The 16509-nt window shown below is 59.2% G+C and overlaps 1 protein-coding gene across 2 annotated transcripts in view; it reads right to left on the bottom strand.

Moving 5' to 3' along the window:
* The window catches only part of LGR6 (leucine rich repeat containing G protein-coupled receptor 6), a 97678-nt gene that overhangs the window by 12741 nt on the left and 68428 nt on the right, over positions 1-16509 (bottom strand). For both annotated transcript variants that reach the window (XM_082615161.1, XM_082615162.1), the window contains 4 exons: positions 3443-3511; positions 1437-1508; positions 1174-1245; positions 238-306 (listed from right to left, as the gene is read on the bottom strand). In XM_082615161.1, coding sequence (XP_082471287.1) covers positions 238-306; positions 1174-1245; positions 1437-1508; positions 3443-3511 — 282 coding nt within the window. The remainder of the gene's footprint in view (positions 1-237; positions 307-1173; positions 1246-1436; positions 1509-3442; positions 3512-16509) is intronic.

Here is a 16509-nt window from a genome sequence, read left to right as displayed (position 1 = left end):
TCCCGGGCCCTCCGTGCACCTCGGCTTGTGGTTAGGATCTCCGAGAAACCCCAGGCTGGGAAAGCGGGGAAGAGCAGCCCCTCCCCTGAACCAGCTGCCAGCCTTGGGGGAGCGGCCATGGGCCCCGGGGCAGCCTGTGGGCCAGGCTAGAAGCCACAGCAGAAGGCCAGAGAACGGGGACCAGAGTCTGGGGGCTCTGGGGGGCGACGGGGGATTGGGCGGCCAGCGTCCACTCACAGGATCTCCAGACTGGTGGTGCCTTTGAGATCTGGGAACCCCTGGATGTCCGTGGCACCGTTCAGAGATCTGGAGATAGAGCACCAGGTGCTGAAGGGGGGTCAGCCCTCAGGGACCCCCCAAAGGGACCCCATCTTCTGGGGACACTGTCCTTCCCCGACCTCCCTCCAGTGACCCCAGCTGCTCAGGCCCTGGTGGAGGCTGGACGCCTAGCAGGGTCCAAGCTGCCATTTCCTAGGTCAGCTCCACCCAGCCTGGCCCGGACAGAGCCAGTCACCTGGCCCCCAGCCACCTGGCCACCCAGCCACCCAGGCCCAGTGCGCACAAAACACAGGCAGGGACCGTGGGACTCGCCCCGTGTGAAAGGCAACAGCTTGAGTGCTTCTGGAAAGGTGTTTGTCTGCTGGGGTTGCTCGTTGGAGCCGGGAAGCGGGTCTCCCCTAAGTGTCACCTGCCGGGGTTTCCCGCCGTGGTCACCCCACCTCGGGGGACCATGCGGGCCTGCAGGCGACAGGAGCCCAGCAGGATGGGTGCCGCCGGATCCTGAGGAGGACCCTGGGCTCGGGCCTGAGCGGGAGAGCCCGGGGTCCACCGATGAAACATACGGATGGTGCCAGCCTTAGGGGTGAGAGTGGAGCACACGGGAAGGTGGAGCTTGTGCCCCAAAGGACTCAGGGGCGTCCCTGTGCTGCTGCGTGCAGAGCGTCACCTGCAGGAGGCTTTCTGAAGACGGTGCACTCGGGACGGGAATTGAAAGAGCAGGAGAGATGAGGGTGCCTTTGGGTGTCCAAGAGTCACAGGGTGTGGCTCCGGGGGCCCCGGAGAACCAGAACCTTGTCAGGTTGTTGCTCCTTCAGCTATGTGAGCCGGACCCTGACTGGGCGGGACTGGCGGGCGGGGGGTGGTGCCAGAGGGCAGGGGGAGGCACCAACTCACAGGGTGTGCAGCCTGGGCAGGTACTGGAACGCCGACCTCCCCACGAACTGGATCGGGTTGTCATAAAAGTGTCTGCAGGAAAGACACCGAAGCCCTTCATTTGCCCTCCCGGCTGGACCGAGGCAGGGGTCTGCCCTCCCCTCCCCGTGGGGACCAGCACGCAGGGAGCCCCTTCCCGTGGGGACCAGCACGCAGGGAGCCCCGCTCCAGTTCCGCCTGCCAACCCCGTCCTCCCCCAGCGTGCGTCAGGAGCAAGGACTCACATCGTCTGCAGCAGAGGGTTCCCCAGGAAGGCCTTCTCGGGGATGGCCTTGATGTTGTTGTTATGGAAACCCCTGGGGGATGACACGGGCGTCAGGAGGATGCGGAGAGCCCGTGGACGGGGACAGGGGGCCCAGGACGCTCTCCAACAGCCAGGCAGGAAGGCCGTGGGCCCAAAGGGACATCAGCCTGGGGACCCCGGTTCCACATCTGCCTGTGACTTTCCCTCTTTGCTCAACGACCCGTGGAAAGGAGAGAGGGTGAGCCTGGGCGGAGGGGACTGTGAGAGCCACTCAGGGGAACAGGCTGGCCCAAGGAGGGCAGAACCCTGGAGGTCCCCAGGAGGGAGCTGAGGCTGCATGGGAGGAGGAAGCGCAAAAACAGGGGCCCCCGGAGGAGAAGTGGTCCCCAGATGGAGCCAGGCTTGGCCTCAAGGCCCTGAACTGAGGAGCGGAGCCACGGCGGGGAGTAGGGGGGCACAGGGGGGACGCCCGTGACTGTGGAGGAGAAAAGGGGGCGAGGCCCCCACCGGGCGTCCAGGCTCTAGAAGCCGGGAACAGTGCATCTGGTTATCGGGGAGAACAGTTCCAAGTAAATGCTGGACTGAAAAGCACAATCCACGCCCCCTGTCGGCCTTTTTTCACCAGCGACCCCTGGTTTCTCTGTGTCTTCCTGGCCTCTGCGTCCCCTCCCCCCTCCCCTCATCACTTCCACGCTCATTCACGAAATTCACCTCCAGCCAACGCCCACCCAGCCTGCTTTGTTCCATCAATGCTCCTGCATGAATTCGCTCGTCACACGTGCCTGATCACCCGCTTCGTGGCCGGTGTTGAGCCGAGCTCCGAGGGATTCAGAAGTTTACAAGACAGAGGCCCTGTCCTCAAGCTGCTTCTCCCAACAGACGTGGACAGACACACCCCACGCGTGTGCCTTCCTGCTGCTGCTACCCCAGGGATCTGCTCTCTCCCCAGAGCTTACATCTCCTGCTCCCAGGCCTCTGCACGCCCTGCTCCGTCCACGCCCTACAGACCGAGCAAATCTTCTCCCTGCCTTTCCCCGCTCCAGGGTAGAGGCAGGCCTTGGTGATTCGCTGGCAGTGGAGGCCGTGCAGCTGTTCCTCACGCGGACCCTCCCCTGCAGCTGCTCCAGCTCCCCACCTGCTGCCCGGCGTTCACACCGTCAGCGTCTAGACCAGGTGAGGGGGAGGCACGGGGCTGGTGCTGAAGGCCCCGGGCGGCAGTGAGAAGAGATTCCGCGCTGCCTGGAGGTTTGCGCTCTGGTCTAAACTTCCGCTGCCTTACCTGGTCCCCCTCAGCTCCACGGCGGCCCCTCCTCCCCGCAGGCTGGCTTCCCGCTGGCTCAGCGTCCCCCCTCGCCCACTCGCTGTCCCACCGGGTCTTCGTCTCCACTGCTCTTCCTCCCCCACTGTCGCCTAAAGCCCGTCCACCCTTAAGGCTCATCTCAGACATGTGAGCGCACAGCGCTCCTTCTGTGCTCTCTGGACGCCCAGACCGCTTTAGCTGAGATTGTCTGATCTGGGGTCGGAGTTCTCTGCCGGCCCTGCGCTGCCCTGTCCTGCCCCTGTACCCTGCACCCTCCACAGGCCTGAAGCCCCAGGGGACGGCTGGTGTCTGTCTCACGCCTGCTTTGCATTTAGCAGGAGCAAATGCATTTTAGAATAAAACGAGCAGTGGTCCCCGCTGCCCCACTGGGACAGGGGACTGAGGACGGACCCCAAGGCACAGACCAGCCCCCTGCTCTTGTCCCCTTACATCCTGGACACATCCAGCCAAGACGGGGGGTGCCAGGCAAGCCTAACAGGCGGGGCTGGGCCTTGCTCTCCCCAGGCTAGAAAGGCCCAGCTCCGCGGATGACTCGGCCCCAGAGATGCTTGGAGCCCAGCAGCGAGGCCTGTGACTGCTGATCTGGGAGGTCGGGACCTCGGGAGATGAGGGTGTGGGGGGCCCTTGGGCATAGAGGACACCCCAAACCCCACAGAGGAGCTTACAGTTCCTGCAGGCGGCCCAGCGTCCGGATGGCCACGGGGAACTCGTGCAGCTGGTTGTAATTCAGGTCTCTGGAAAGAAGGCAGGACAGTCGCTGGAGGGCAGTCCCCAGGGCGTGTCAGAGGCTCCGGGAAATGGACGCTGGCTCTGGGTTGGCTGGAGAGAGGGTCTGCCAGCCTGCTGGGCCCAGGGCCAATGTCCGGAACACACTTTGGGCTGTTCCTCTCCCATCGCTGCCCCCAGACCTCGGCGGGGGCCTTCCCGGCCACGGACCTGTTTTGAGGGGACACTTAGGGGTGGATAATGGAACCAACTCTCTCCAAACAGCCTCCCGGGCTGAGGAGAGTATCTCAAGCCTTTGGAGACACCAGTGGATGGGGAGGGGGCCTGGGGAGAAGGGGGCAATTTTTAATACCTTGTCACCGGCACGAGGGATTCTGGAAGCTTCCTCAGGTGACCATCTTGGCTATCTGTGGCCTCTGCTCTCGTCTTTTGCAAAAATGGACAGGACGTCTTACCTTCTGGTGGTGGCGTGACAGCTAATCTTTCTCTCACCCTTTTCTGCATTTCCCCCTTTTTTTAAACAGTGAACGTATATCATGTGTATAATCAGAAAACATTGGAGGGACGTCCCTGGTGGCACAGTGGTTAAGACTCCACACTCCCAATGCAGAGGTCCCGGGTTCGATGACTGGTCAGGGAACTAGATCCCACGTGCACGCCGCAACCTAGGAGCCCGCCTGCCACGACTAAGACCCGGCGCAACCAAAGAAAGAAAGCGAGCGAGAGAGAAAACATTGGAAATGATGTTGAAAAGTGATAGCAACCCAGGTCGTCGAGGGTATGGGGAAACAGCGTTCCAATAAACCCTCAGTGGGAATTTAAATGTGCACAACCTTTTAGGCAAAATCTGACAGAATCTTTTCAAATGAGGAGGTGTACGCTGAGTCACTCCACTTCCAGGAATTCAACCCACAGAAGAGTCTGCAGCCAGGGGTGCAGATATCTGTAAAAGGAGGCTCATCACAGCAGGGCCAGGCGTTGTGCCCTTCACGGCGCTGCGGCTAAGGGCGGGAGGAGACGTGCAAGCGACCAAGAGCAAAGCTGATCATCCTCGGAGGAGACTGAGAACCCAGCTCCCACGTGGCGGGGAAGCCCCGCCAGAAGAGGGGTGCGCCTTTTGAGGAGTGAAGACTGGGAATGAGGGGTGGGTAAGAGCGACAGGGGCTTTTAGAGGATGTCCCCCCCCACCCCCACCAAGAGACTTCAGGACGGATGTTGGCTTTCAAAGCTGTAAAGCTAGCTTCTGTCTCACTCGGTAGCCAGTGCCTCGGCCCTATGTAGGATGCGCCTGATCTGGGGGTGCCATCCTGGCACCTCTACACGCCGGTGGCTGTGAGCCAGGCTGGGACCTGGGCCCCTTTGCTGCAGTGCTGGCACCTGGACACATCTCTCCTCGAGCCACAAAATACAAAGAAACTGTGTGGGACTAAAAATAACTGTGTGCGTGCACAGTTGGGGCAAATTCTGGACAAAAGATGCAAATAGACCAAAAACCCCAACTGCCTCTTCTGAAGAGGCTGGAGCAAAAGCAGAGGGTCGGGAGCAAAAGCAGGGGACTGCGCATGCCTCCTGCACACGACACCACCTAAGGGGTGGGCAAAACACTTAAGCTACCCCTCTGGCCTGACCTCTGGACTCAACCCTAGCCTCACCCCACAAAAGGAAGAAGCTCGCCCCCTTTCAGAGAGCGGGTCAGCTCTCTGAAACAAGGGAACCTGTTGCTTGTTCTCGCTCCCCACTGCTGCAGCAGGGGCCCCAGTAAAGCCTTGCCTGAGTTTCTTGTCTGGCCTGATCAATTTCTATTGATAAAGGAAGCCAAGAACCCTGGTCGGTAACAGCTGGAGCACAGGGTCCCTGCTCTGGCAGGGGAGGGACGGCTCAGGTGCAGTGTCCTCTGGAGCCCCTAGGATGACCCCAGCCCACCTTTTCGGCCTTTGAAAGCCACCCTTGCCCTGACAGCTCTCATGAGGCCATCCAGTGCCAGGACAGGGCCACAGGGAGGCCCTTTAATTAGTGACTTGCAGGTTTTGTGGTAAATACAGGTCAACACAGAGACAGTGACAGATTCCTCTACATGGCAGCAGGGTCATGACACCTAACAGTCCACAGGCAGAGCCAGGCGTCTGGCCCAGGGGCCAGAGGGGCAGTGACAGTCGAGCTGGGTAATTGGCCCCTGACACACACACACACACACACACAGACACAACTCCCGGGTTCCGCTCAGACCCCCCTGGTGACCTCGGGGAACCCCTGCTCTGCTTTGCTCTGTCCTTTAGGCAACCAGACACCTTCCCCTCCTGTGTGCACACCTGGACTCGCTCAGAGAGGCCCCCCAGGCCGCACGAGGGGAAGGTGGGCCGAGGGCAGGGGGTTTGCAATGCACCTTCCTGAGACCAGAGGTGCTGCAGGAGTTTGCAGATTCCTGGGGTTCTACAAGGAGCGGCAGAAGGTGCCTGGAAGATCGGGCCGAGAGGGTCAGGGATGGACGCAGAGGCGGGGTAGGTGAATTTTTTTCTGACCTTAGATTGTGCAAACAATTCACCCTCCCGCCTCAACGTCTCCAAATCCAGAGCCCCCTTCAACCTGGCTCAGCCCATTCAGGAACCCTCCTCTGCTGCCCCAGGAGAACTAGACTTCCCACAAGTAACATGGGAGCATCTTCGCTCAGAAGTCTTAATACTGCAGCATCATCTTCAATGCAAAGGCCCGCCAGCTCTGGCCCCAGAGCTTTTGCTCACAATTTCATCCGCCTGGGACGCTCCAGGCATCGGCACGGCTACTCCCTCCCTTCCCTCAGGCCTCTGCCCAAATAACCCCTCTTCAGGAGGCCCCCTCTGACCCGCTGGCTGTTCCCTTGCCCTGTGTGGTCGACTGGAGGTGGCCCCGAGTCTCATCATTTGGCAGCAGAAGTGAATCAAATCATCACATCGCACACCTTAAACTTACACAACGTCACATGGTCGATTACAGCTCAATCAAGCTGCCCGGAAAAGTGGCCCGAGTCCCCTGCAGCCTCGCCATCCTGGCTCCTAGAGACTCGGCAGTGCCCAGCAGAATGGGGTGGAAGGGACATGGGGCCACCCCGTCCTGAGTCACAAGAGCCCTCATAGCCTCTGCCTCCTCTGGGAGGGCCCTCACCACGTGTGAGAGCCCGGCTGGCCTCCCTCAGGACGAGGGCTGCGTGGAGCGGGCGGGTGGCCGGCACCAAGGCCCCATGCGCCCTGGCTGAGCCCCAGCGGAAGGCAGCTTTGGGACGGGCCCGCGGGACAGCTCAGCAGAAGAGTGGCCAGCACACAGGTTCACGAGAAATCACAAATGTTGCCTTAAACCACTAAGCTTTAAGGTGATTTTTATGCGGCAGTAACAACGAGATACCCTGCTTTCTTTTCCCTCATGGAACATGTTGACATCTGACAGATATCTGTTTACTTTCTTCCCACCAAACTGGAATGAAAGTTCCTTGAAAACAGAAACTTTGCTGTTTTCTAATTGAAACCCCACAAGGGTCCTGGCACAGAGCAGCCGCTCAACGAACACTGTTGTCTGAGTGAGTCAGTGAAAGGTCTAGACAAGTTGATTAATGAGAAACATTAATGGACACTTACAGGAATCTGGAGTATTTGCGGGGACAGCCTTAAGATGCCGAGGCTGATGTCAAGAGGCACCAGACAGTCCTGAGCGGTACCCTCAGGGTTGCCCGGGGCCAGAGAGCCGGGGACAGGTCCCCTGGGACCTCGCCGTCATTGAGCCCTTACATACTTCATTGGACTCATGTCCAGCAGCCAAATTGAGTGGTTCCAGCCCTCCTCGGCAGTTTCTGATCAGGAATTTTACCAGGAACGGCCTGACAAACAGTGGGGAAAGACATGTGGTACAAGGCATGTGAACTAAAAGGCTATTTTTGTCGAAAAATGTGGGAGAATAAAAATGGTGCAAATGTCAAAAAGAATTCTGCGAACCACATGCCAAAGAGGCAGCCTGATTTTTTCCAACTGGATGTCTACACAGATTCAAGGGTAACTGCCACGCCCTGCTTCACCCGGACCGCGTAGATGTCACCTCTATGTCACCTCCGGTCTAACGGCCCAGGAACGTCCCCGCAACCCTCTCTGCCCCTGAAGAATTCAGTTCAGGGCGACGGGGGTTTGTTGCTGGCCCCAAACACACAGAGAATTCCACTGGGTGGAGCGGGCAGTGCAGAGACGCACGGGAGACACCCCGTCTGGACGGCGGGATGAGTGGCCACGCAGGATGTGGCGGGTCCCACAAACACGACACCAGGGCCTGTGGAGGTGGAGATGCACATGGCTGAGAGACAGGGCTCCAGAGGGATGCGGCCCCCGGATCAGGTGCAGGCAGCAGGAGGGACATCAGGGCAGAGAGCATGGTCTGCGGGAGGTGAGGGGTGGGCTTTGGAGCAGAACAAGCAACGCCGTTCGGTTGAGCAAAGGGCGCTGTTTCCAGGTGAGGCCGGGGGCAGGGGCCGCGCGCTCTCCGGCCTGAGCCCTGGCTCCAGGTCATCCCTGGGACGACCTCTCCGGCACCGAGCATCCACCCCGACGACCTCTTGTCCCGCAGCTGCCTCACCAGGAGCTGCTCCAAAGGTTCCTGACCACACCCAGCCGTTAACTGACCAAGGCGGAGAGCACTGTGTCCCCCAAATCCACCCTCTTCTCTCTCTGCAGCCACGCTGCCCATGCCACAGCCCCTAGCCCCGTCGGCCACCTAAATGTATGACACGTGAGTAAAGTTAAAAGTTCAGCTACACCGGCCACACTTCAGCTGCTTGGTCACGACGTGTGGCTAGTGGCCGAGGTGACAGAAGCACAGATGGAACCTTCCCACCGTCATGGAAGTGCGGCCCTCTGTAACAGGGGGCACAGCCAGGTGCGGCATCTTCCCAGCTCCCTGCGGCCCGCCTGGCCACGGGACTGGTCCTCCCCTCAGAAAGCGGGCAGCGGTGACGCCTGCCACCTCGAGCGCAGGGCCTACGAGGCAGCCAGACGGCCCCCTCCACGGCCTCGTCGCCCTCTGCCAGCTAGATGCCAAGCACGGTGAGGCCCTGGGGATGGCAGGACCCCAAGAAGCCGGATCCCTTCGTCACCACACAGAGGAGGGCCACCTGCCGAGGAAAAGCACCTCCTGGGGCTACTACACGATCCAGAAATAAACTCCTATTATGTTTGAGCTACGGTTCATGCTTTGGTCTATTGGGGACAGCAAGTTAGATCTCATTCCACTGACCTGGCGTCACACCCGGCCTTGAACCTGAGTCTGAAGCCCCCACTCAGCTACTACACACCTGCCAGAAAGACGCTTCTAAAATGCACAGCTGATGGTGTCACCCTTCGGAACACTCAGAAAAGGCTTCTCACGACTCACAGGACAGCGTTCGGGTGCCTTCCTGGGCTCCAACACCTTGAGCAATCTTTCAGCTCCACCTGCCGTCTCACCCCGTGGAGCCTCACCCCCTCCTGTGTTTAGCTGTGGCTCTTCTGCCCTCAGTCCAACGCCCTCTCCCCACATCCTCAGCTGTCAAAGCCCTCGCCATCCTTTGAATCCAGCCCAGTCCCTGCAGTCAGAACGACTCACTCACTCTTCCACAACTCCCCTGGTGTTTTCTCCAGAAACAGGGTCAGGGCGAGACGGGTGATAACGCTGGTGGTGGTGACAATAACGATGATGATAATAACAGCAATTACTGTGTAACAGTCACGGTTCTAGGTGACTTACTATCGTAAATCATCTCATTCCCTCGCCAGCCCTTTGAGGCAGGTACTGTTATCACCTCCATTCTGCAGGAGATCCACTGAGGCACAGAGGGAGACCATCCCTGGACCACAGTTCTAGGAAAGGAATCGCCAGGATTGTAGCCCCAGCTGTCGGCGTCCAGAACGGGGTGGTCCGGGTACATACTGTCTCCCACGTGAGACGGGAAGCCTAGTGGCAACAGGAAGCAAATGGATTCCCTTGTGGATATCCCCGAGCCCAGGCACCGGCCACGTGCATGAAGGTCCACTGTCAGGGTGATGATCTGAGCCCCCTGCGGCTGGCCACGTGGGGCTGCGTCTCGGCCCTCGGGTCAGGCTCTGACCTGCAGGCTCCTGGGGACGGCAGGGAAGGCCTCCCCTGGCACGAGTCTGATTCTTCCGTCGCAGGTGATTTACGATGCCCTAAACTTCAGCTAGAAAACTCACCCGTGGCTGTAGAGTCTATTATATTTAATAACCCAGAATCAGCCAGAAGCCCAGGAAGAGTGAATTGTTCTGTCTGCAGCTGCGAAGGGCTGAGGTTAAAGAGAAGCCACTCCCAGCTCCAGCCGGAACTCGCTCTGGAAGCGCAGTTGTCTGTGGCTAATCCTCCCAGTCGTCTGCTCAGCTGTCCCAGCCACATCCAGCTGGGACCAATGGCGTCGTCGGCAAATGTAGCTAGGAAGGCGACCCCAGCCCTGTGATGCTCCAGGACCCGCAGCCCCGGTTTCTCCTTCCATCGGGCTGTGAGGAAACAGCCACTCCTGGGAACCCCGGGAGCCTCGCTGTATATTCGGAGCACAGAGCTGGCAGGATTTTACCGTCATCTTGTCCAGCCCCGTCTTTCTATTGATCAGGAAACTGAGGGTCGGAGAGAAGTGGTAGATCTCTGCCCATCAGAGCCAGGCCCTGAAGCCAGTCCCGCTGGCTCCCGGGCTAACATGGGGTCCGTGCTACGCAGAGCGAGTCCCGCTGGGCTCCAGGTAGCAGGGCCAAGGGCAAGGTTTTGGGGAGACTGGGAGAGAGGGTGAGTGGAGGGGGAGTCAGGTTTCCCCGGACACCCACAGGTAGGTCAAGGCAGGTGACTCCGAGCTGGAGGCTGGGGTCTTCTGTGACTTTTCTGCTTTGGAGTGAGCGGAAGAGCTCCTGCCGTCTGGGACCAGCAGCGTCACCCTGGACCCGTCACTGAACTTTGCCCTTTGCTTCCTAACCTGTAACCCAGGGACGCCCACCGCACATGGCACTCTGTTCACCTGGTCCAGAGCCTGCATGGGGGGTGCTCACACAACACGATTCTCTCCGTCTTCCTTTTCCTGGACACAAGGCTCCAGAACAGGCAGCACACACACAAGTTGGCCTCTACTTTCCACAGCCATCAAGAAAAATTAATAGCATTAATTCGGTTTCCACTTACACTTTTATTCTCAAGGCTGTTGTCTGTGTTTATCACCAGGTCACAGGTAAAGGCATGTGGAGGAATGTGGGGGCCCAGCTCCCACGCGAACCACAAAACCCAGACACCTGGAGCCACGTTTACCTACCAAGGCTGGTAGGGAAGGCGGCTAAGCGCGGTGAGCACACTACCAATCCTAACTGCTGAGCCCGGGCCCCAAGTCTGACTCCGCACACTCGGGGCACATGTCCTGGTGAGCCAGGACCCAACAAAACTTCATGACTCATAGCATTGCTGTACTGTCTGAACAGCCTGCCGACCAGGCCCCCCATTAACAAATGCAGCAATTAGTAAAACTGTCCTCAGTTTCTTTGGAGAGACGGGCATGCCCTCCTTCCCCTTCCCTCCACCCACACCCTCTTCTTTGCCAGAAAGAAACCCCAGAATGTCCCTGACGCCGTAGCATGGCTGATTTTAATGCAGCTGTTGGTTCTGACACTGAGACTACATGCTGCCTGCCCTCAGGAGGCGCCGGGGATCGGAGAACCCTGGACTGGGAGAGAAGTGAGAGGGAAAGTCCAACCCGCCCGGGGTCATCCCTGGGGTCCTGGCAGCCAGGGCTCCGCCTCTGCCTCGATCCCCTTGCACTGGCAGCCGCTGTCGAGCTGCCCTAAGGATGAAGTTGCCGTCCTCATCCTGGGCTAGAGCATCCCCTTCGCTTCCCCCTCGGCCCCCACCCCATCCGCCAGACGACCACCCGTGTGTAACCTAAGTCACGCTCCACCTCCAGTCCTCCCGAGTTCTTTGGGTCGAGGTTTGTAGACATTTCACATTCTCACCGCCCTGCCCAGAAAAGCCTGTCACTCTAAGATATGATACTCAGAGCAGGACCGGGTCCTGTAGAAGTGGGTGGGTCCCCGTGGGCAGCACCGCCTCACCTGGACAACCTGGATGCTGGGCCCATCCATGCAGGACACCGGAAGGCTCTGAGGCGCTCCTGGTCACAGCAGAATGCAGCTGGACTAAAGGCGGGGCCCCGAGGTCCGGACCACAGGGCTTGTGGGAAGGGGACCTCGTGTCAGGCAGGGATGGGGGACCACCCCCGTGGGCATTTCTCCAAGTTAGAGAGCTTGGGGCAGCTGGGCTACCTCCTGGGCTGTGGATATTTAAGTCTGGTTCGGCGAGAGGTCTGGGTACGGGTGACCAGAGCTGGGAAGGACCTTGTGGATGAGATGGTCCATCGCTTCCACAGCTCAGAGGGAGAAGCTGAAGCTCAGAGAAATGTATTTTCCAGGGGCCACAAGCCCATTCGTCTGTTCACCAAATACCTGCCAAGCGTCCTCTCTGTGCCAGGGGCCGTGCCAGGCGCCACAGGTACAAGAGTGGACAGAGCGGGGGACAGACCACGGACGACGTCGATCAATGAATAACAAAGACTCAGATTGTGGAGAAAACTAAACAGGAAAAGGAGAATGCCGGGAAGAAGTTGCAAAATGGTGGTGGAGGAGGACCTCACTAGAGAGGTGACATCTGAGCCAAGTCTTGCAGGAGGCAGATCACTGTGGAAGGAACATTCCAGACACAGGAGGCAGCCAGGGCAGGGCTTGGGAGGCGGGACATACCCGGCGTTGGCAAGGGCGAGGCCAGTGGGAGCAGGGCTCGTCACCCGAGGCCAGAGTCGGACGGGGAGACACTGAGCATTTGGACAGAGAGCAACAGGATCGGATTTGTGTTTCAAGTCCCGGTGGCTGTCGCGTGGGGCGCACACTGCAGAGTGACAAGGACGAGACCATGGCAACAACCCGGGGACAGACTCAGGCGGCCTGGGGACGGGGGCGGGAGTCAAGTGCTCAGACCGTCCCTGTGGGCTGAAGACGGAGCTCGGATGCGGGACGTGACAGAAGAGCGGTTGCGTCACGCAAGGTCCAGCAGAGCTGCCTCCACAGAGCTGGGGAGACTTCCAGTCGGCGGGGGGGGGTTCCGTGGGCGACGCTGCTGGCATGTCAGTCAGCACCCAGGTGAGCATGGCAGGAAGGCCTGTGGGCATGGACATCTGGAGTCCAGGAGCAATGACCTCCGTGCTGGAGGCATCGGCAAACGCACGGGACGGAAGAAAGCGGGGCCCGCGGAGGACGCAGAGGGACAGAAGCCGAGCCTTGGGGTCGCCGGGGTCAGGGGTTAGGGTGCTGGGGGCAGACACGCCGGAATTCGTGGGAAGTTAAGAGGCGCTCGGGACTCCCGGCCTAGAGCCCCGTAGTCTCTGTGACGAGGGCTACATCTTTCTTGTTCATAAACGTTCCCCCGGAGCCCACAGTGGGGGCCTGGCACATACTGGACACCCAGTAATAGTCACGGAACCGGTGAACTAAAGAAACAGAAGAAGGAGGGTGGTGATCCTCGATTCCTGCCGGTGCCTTGTGCCCACGGGCCCTGGGGGCCAGACCTCAACTTCCTAGTTTCCTCTCCACGGCGTCCACCCGGGAACCTGCTGCCCAGTGGTTCCGGGCTCTCCACCCGCATTGCACACCAGCTGGCCCGGGGGCTGGGGGAGCAGGACCCTCAGAGCCAGCGGGGAGCAGTGATAAGCGCGGTGACCTTGACTGCCCAGAGCGAGGTGGCAGGAGGGTCTGCCCTGCTGGGGACGACTATAAGAGCCGTCCTGGTTAGGACGCGGGGCAGACCCATCCGGAGCTCAGTTTCCTGCCTGTTAGAAGTCATTAGTGGTTCTGCGGGAAAAGCCAGAAACAAAAGTTTTATATGGAATAATAAATTCTTCTATAAGCCACAAACCCCACTAATTTGCAGTTAATAGACCCACACATGTAAGAGGATTAAAAACCTGCGAGGAAAGGCTCCTCAGCTCCTACAAGGTTGGCCCCAAGCGGCCGCGGGCCTGACGGGCTGACGTCGGGCCAGAGGCAGGACACCCTGGGCGCCGGCCAGCAGGCAGCTGGAGCGGATTGACCTGCAGCCCCAAACAGACATGTCCGAGTCCTGACCCCGGGAATCTATGAACGTGATGTCGTTTGGGAAAAGGGTCTTTGCAGATATAATTAAGTTGAGGATCTTCTCAGGATGGTTGGTTTACTGGGGTGGGCCGCGGAGCCAGTCACAAAGTCCTTATAAGAAGAGGATGCTCGGAGAGGCCGTGTGAAGCAGAGGCAGAGACTGGAGGAAGCACTGACCAGCCCAGGGACACCAGGGGCCTCGGCAGCCACCAGACGGTAAGAGGGGCACCAGGCAGGGTCCACCACAGACGCTCAGAGGGAACCAGCGCCTCCCACACCTTGACTCTGGACTCCGGCCTCCAGAGTTATGGGAGAATACATCTCTGTTTTGTTTTGTTTTTTAAAGCCACAAAGTCTGTGGTAATTTGTGATGGCAGCCACAGGAAACTAATACAGTGGCTGTGCCCTGACTGACCAGGAATCCCTGTCCACCCTACAGAGGAAGTGATCACAGCTCGGGCCACCGTGAGATGACACCCGCGGACAACACTCTCCCTGCTGCCTTCTGACACAGCGCTGTGGAAAAGAAGGGAATGAGGGAGAGAGGGAGGAAGGAAAAGAACATTAATTAATTAAGGGGGAGGAAAGGCACATTGCTGTCTGTCCATCATTAAATGGGATGACAGGCTGGAGAAGCCAACATAAATTAAGCACCCACAGGGTTCCAGAGCTGTGAATTTCACTACACGAATTGTAAAATATCTCCCCCATTTTCCACGTGTGGAAACTGAGGCTCCTGAGAGCTCAGGTGACTTGCACATGTCACACGCCTGTGGCAGAGGCAAGGGTCTGAATCCAGGTCGACCAACTCAAGTCCAGTCCCTGGAAGGACCTCCGTGGAAAGCTGCCTGGTTGTCCATCCCTGACCTAAAGCTGACCGTCGGGCCCAGGACTGGGAGGTGGCTGGATGCTTTCAGGACCCAGTCAAAGCCAGTTTAGAGCAGAATCTGTTGGCCTGGGTGGTTTCAGTGAGGCGGAGACAGAGGGACACATTGCAGCCTTGGCTGCTGGTGAAGTAAAAATGCTCCACAGAAGCAGATCCCTGGGGTGTCTGCACCAGAGGAGGTTTTACACGGAATGTGCAGTTTTGGATCATAAGGCAGAATCTTCTAATCCCCATCCTGCCCTGCAGTCCTCCCAGACCTCTGCTGGATGCTGGTCCTGATCTAGAGAGGGAGCTATAGCCCAGAGGTTTCTGTTCCTGCAGGGGCCCCAGGCTCCCCTCTGAAGGGGGGAGGTCCAGCCAGCCCGGGGGCTCAGTCAGTCTGATTTGTTTAATGAGGTTATAAGGCGGCCCAGAAGCCATCACCCAGGCCCGAGGGAGGTAAGGCGCTGTTGTCCCCAGACCCCTCCTAGCCCAGCCCCTCGGTTCTAGCTGAGTCGCAAACACCAAATCCCCAGATCTGGGGGGCAGGTACAGGGCGGTGCTCAGGTTGTAATTATGTTTGTTGGGCCTTTTCTTTTCTTTTTGCACAATTTTATTCGTAACTGCAGCTGGGTCTTCCAGGACCATCCGGGACAGTTCTGAACAGCATCCTGTGGTCTCCAAGCGTGATTTCCAAACACTGGCCTCAGGGCCCGGGGCGCCTGGTTTGGATCCCTGAGACCTCCCCGGAGAAACCTCCCAGGGTTGCCCTGGGTCACACTTTCTCTTATTTCTCAGCCCAGGTACCTGGGAAGTCCCGTAACTGGTCTGAGTTCACAGGAGCTGGCACTAAATGGAGCGATGTATCAGGAGGCCAGCGGTTTGGGCTCCACCATCACTTACAAACTGTAGAAACTTGGGCATCTCACCCCAAATCTCTAGATTTGGTCTGATCTGGAAAGTGGAGGAAACAGTACTTGGCAGGCAGGGCGCTGGCCCACCTCTGATTCCAAATTTCCCGCAGGGGCCGGCCATCCTCATTGTGGGAGCAGAAAGGAGGTATGGGTACAGGATAGAGTCTGTCCTGTCTGCCTCCAGCTGGGCTTTCCTACAGGGTCTGAACTGGTGAGGGCAGCATGGGGGGAACGGCAGCCGCGTTCCCACAAGCCTCTCCCAGTGTGATCAGCCTCCCTGGGAGCGCAGGAGGCCTGCACCCACCCACCCCGGGGGCCTGCGTGCTTTGTTCTGCTCAGCGGGAGGGCGGGACGGCAGCCCGAGCCCCGGCCCCGCCCCTGCCCTGATCACCTGGGTGTGTGGGCTGTTTGGGAGTAAAAGAGCAATGCATGGTGCATGTTTACCTCAGTTACTGCTCGTGCAGATGAGGGGGTGAAGCCTCCTGCTCGGGCTGACCCAGCTGGCACGTGTAGAACCGGTCGTAGGACCCAGGCAGCCTAGCCTTCAGAGCAGAGGTCACAACAGAAGCCGCGTGGCCACGGGTGTCCCCATGCTATGCTGGGGCCCCGCGTGACTCTGTGTGTGTGTGTGTGTGTGTGTGTCCGCGCGCGCGCCTGTACCTGGCCCCTCCTCCCCAGGTGGAAGGGTCAGGCCACAGACGGAGCCAAATCACAGCTCAAGCAGGGGGGTTTGATGAGAAGGGTCTAAGTGCAGAGATGCCGCCCCAGGGAGACCTGCCCTTCCAGAGAGACGCGCACACAAAAGCTCCAGGGTAACCCCGGGGCTGCAGAGCAGGCCAATTATGCAACAATACAAGGTTTGACTACCTATCCTTCCCCCTTTCATTCTCCCAGCCACTCCCCCCTCTACATCTGGCTGCCCCTCCGGCCCCCCCAGCAAGCTCTGGGCGATCAAGGATAAGAATGCACTCTCCCCCTTTTTACTGGGAGATCAAAAGTTGGAAGAAGAACTCAGCCCTCAGGGGTGGGGCGGGAGGGTGCTGAGATCAAGGCCCCGGAGGAGGAGGGGGTGGGGA

This window comes from Mesoplodon mirus (assembly GCF_964341445.2).
Source record: "Mesoplodon mirus genome assembly, chromosome: 3".
Classification (NCBI taxonomy): Eukaryota; Metazoa; Chordata; class Mammalia; order Artiodactyla; family Ziphiidae; genus Mesoplodon; species Mesoplodon mirus.
The sequence above is the reverse complement of the archived record's forward strand: the minus strand, read 5'-3'. Positions and strand labels throughout refer to the sequence as shown.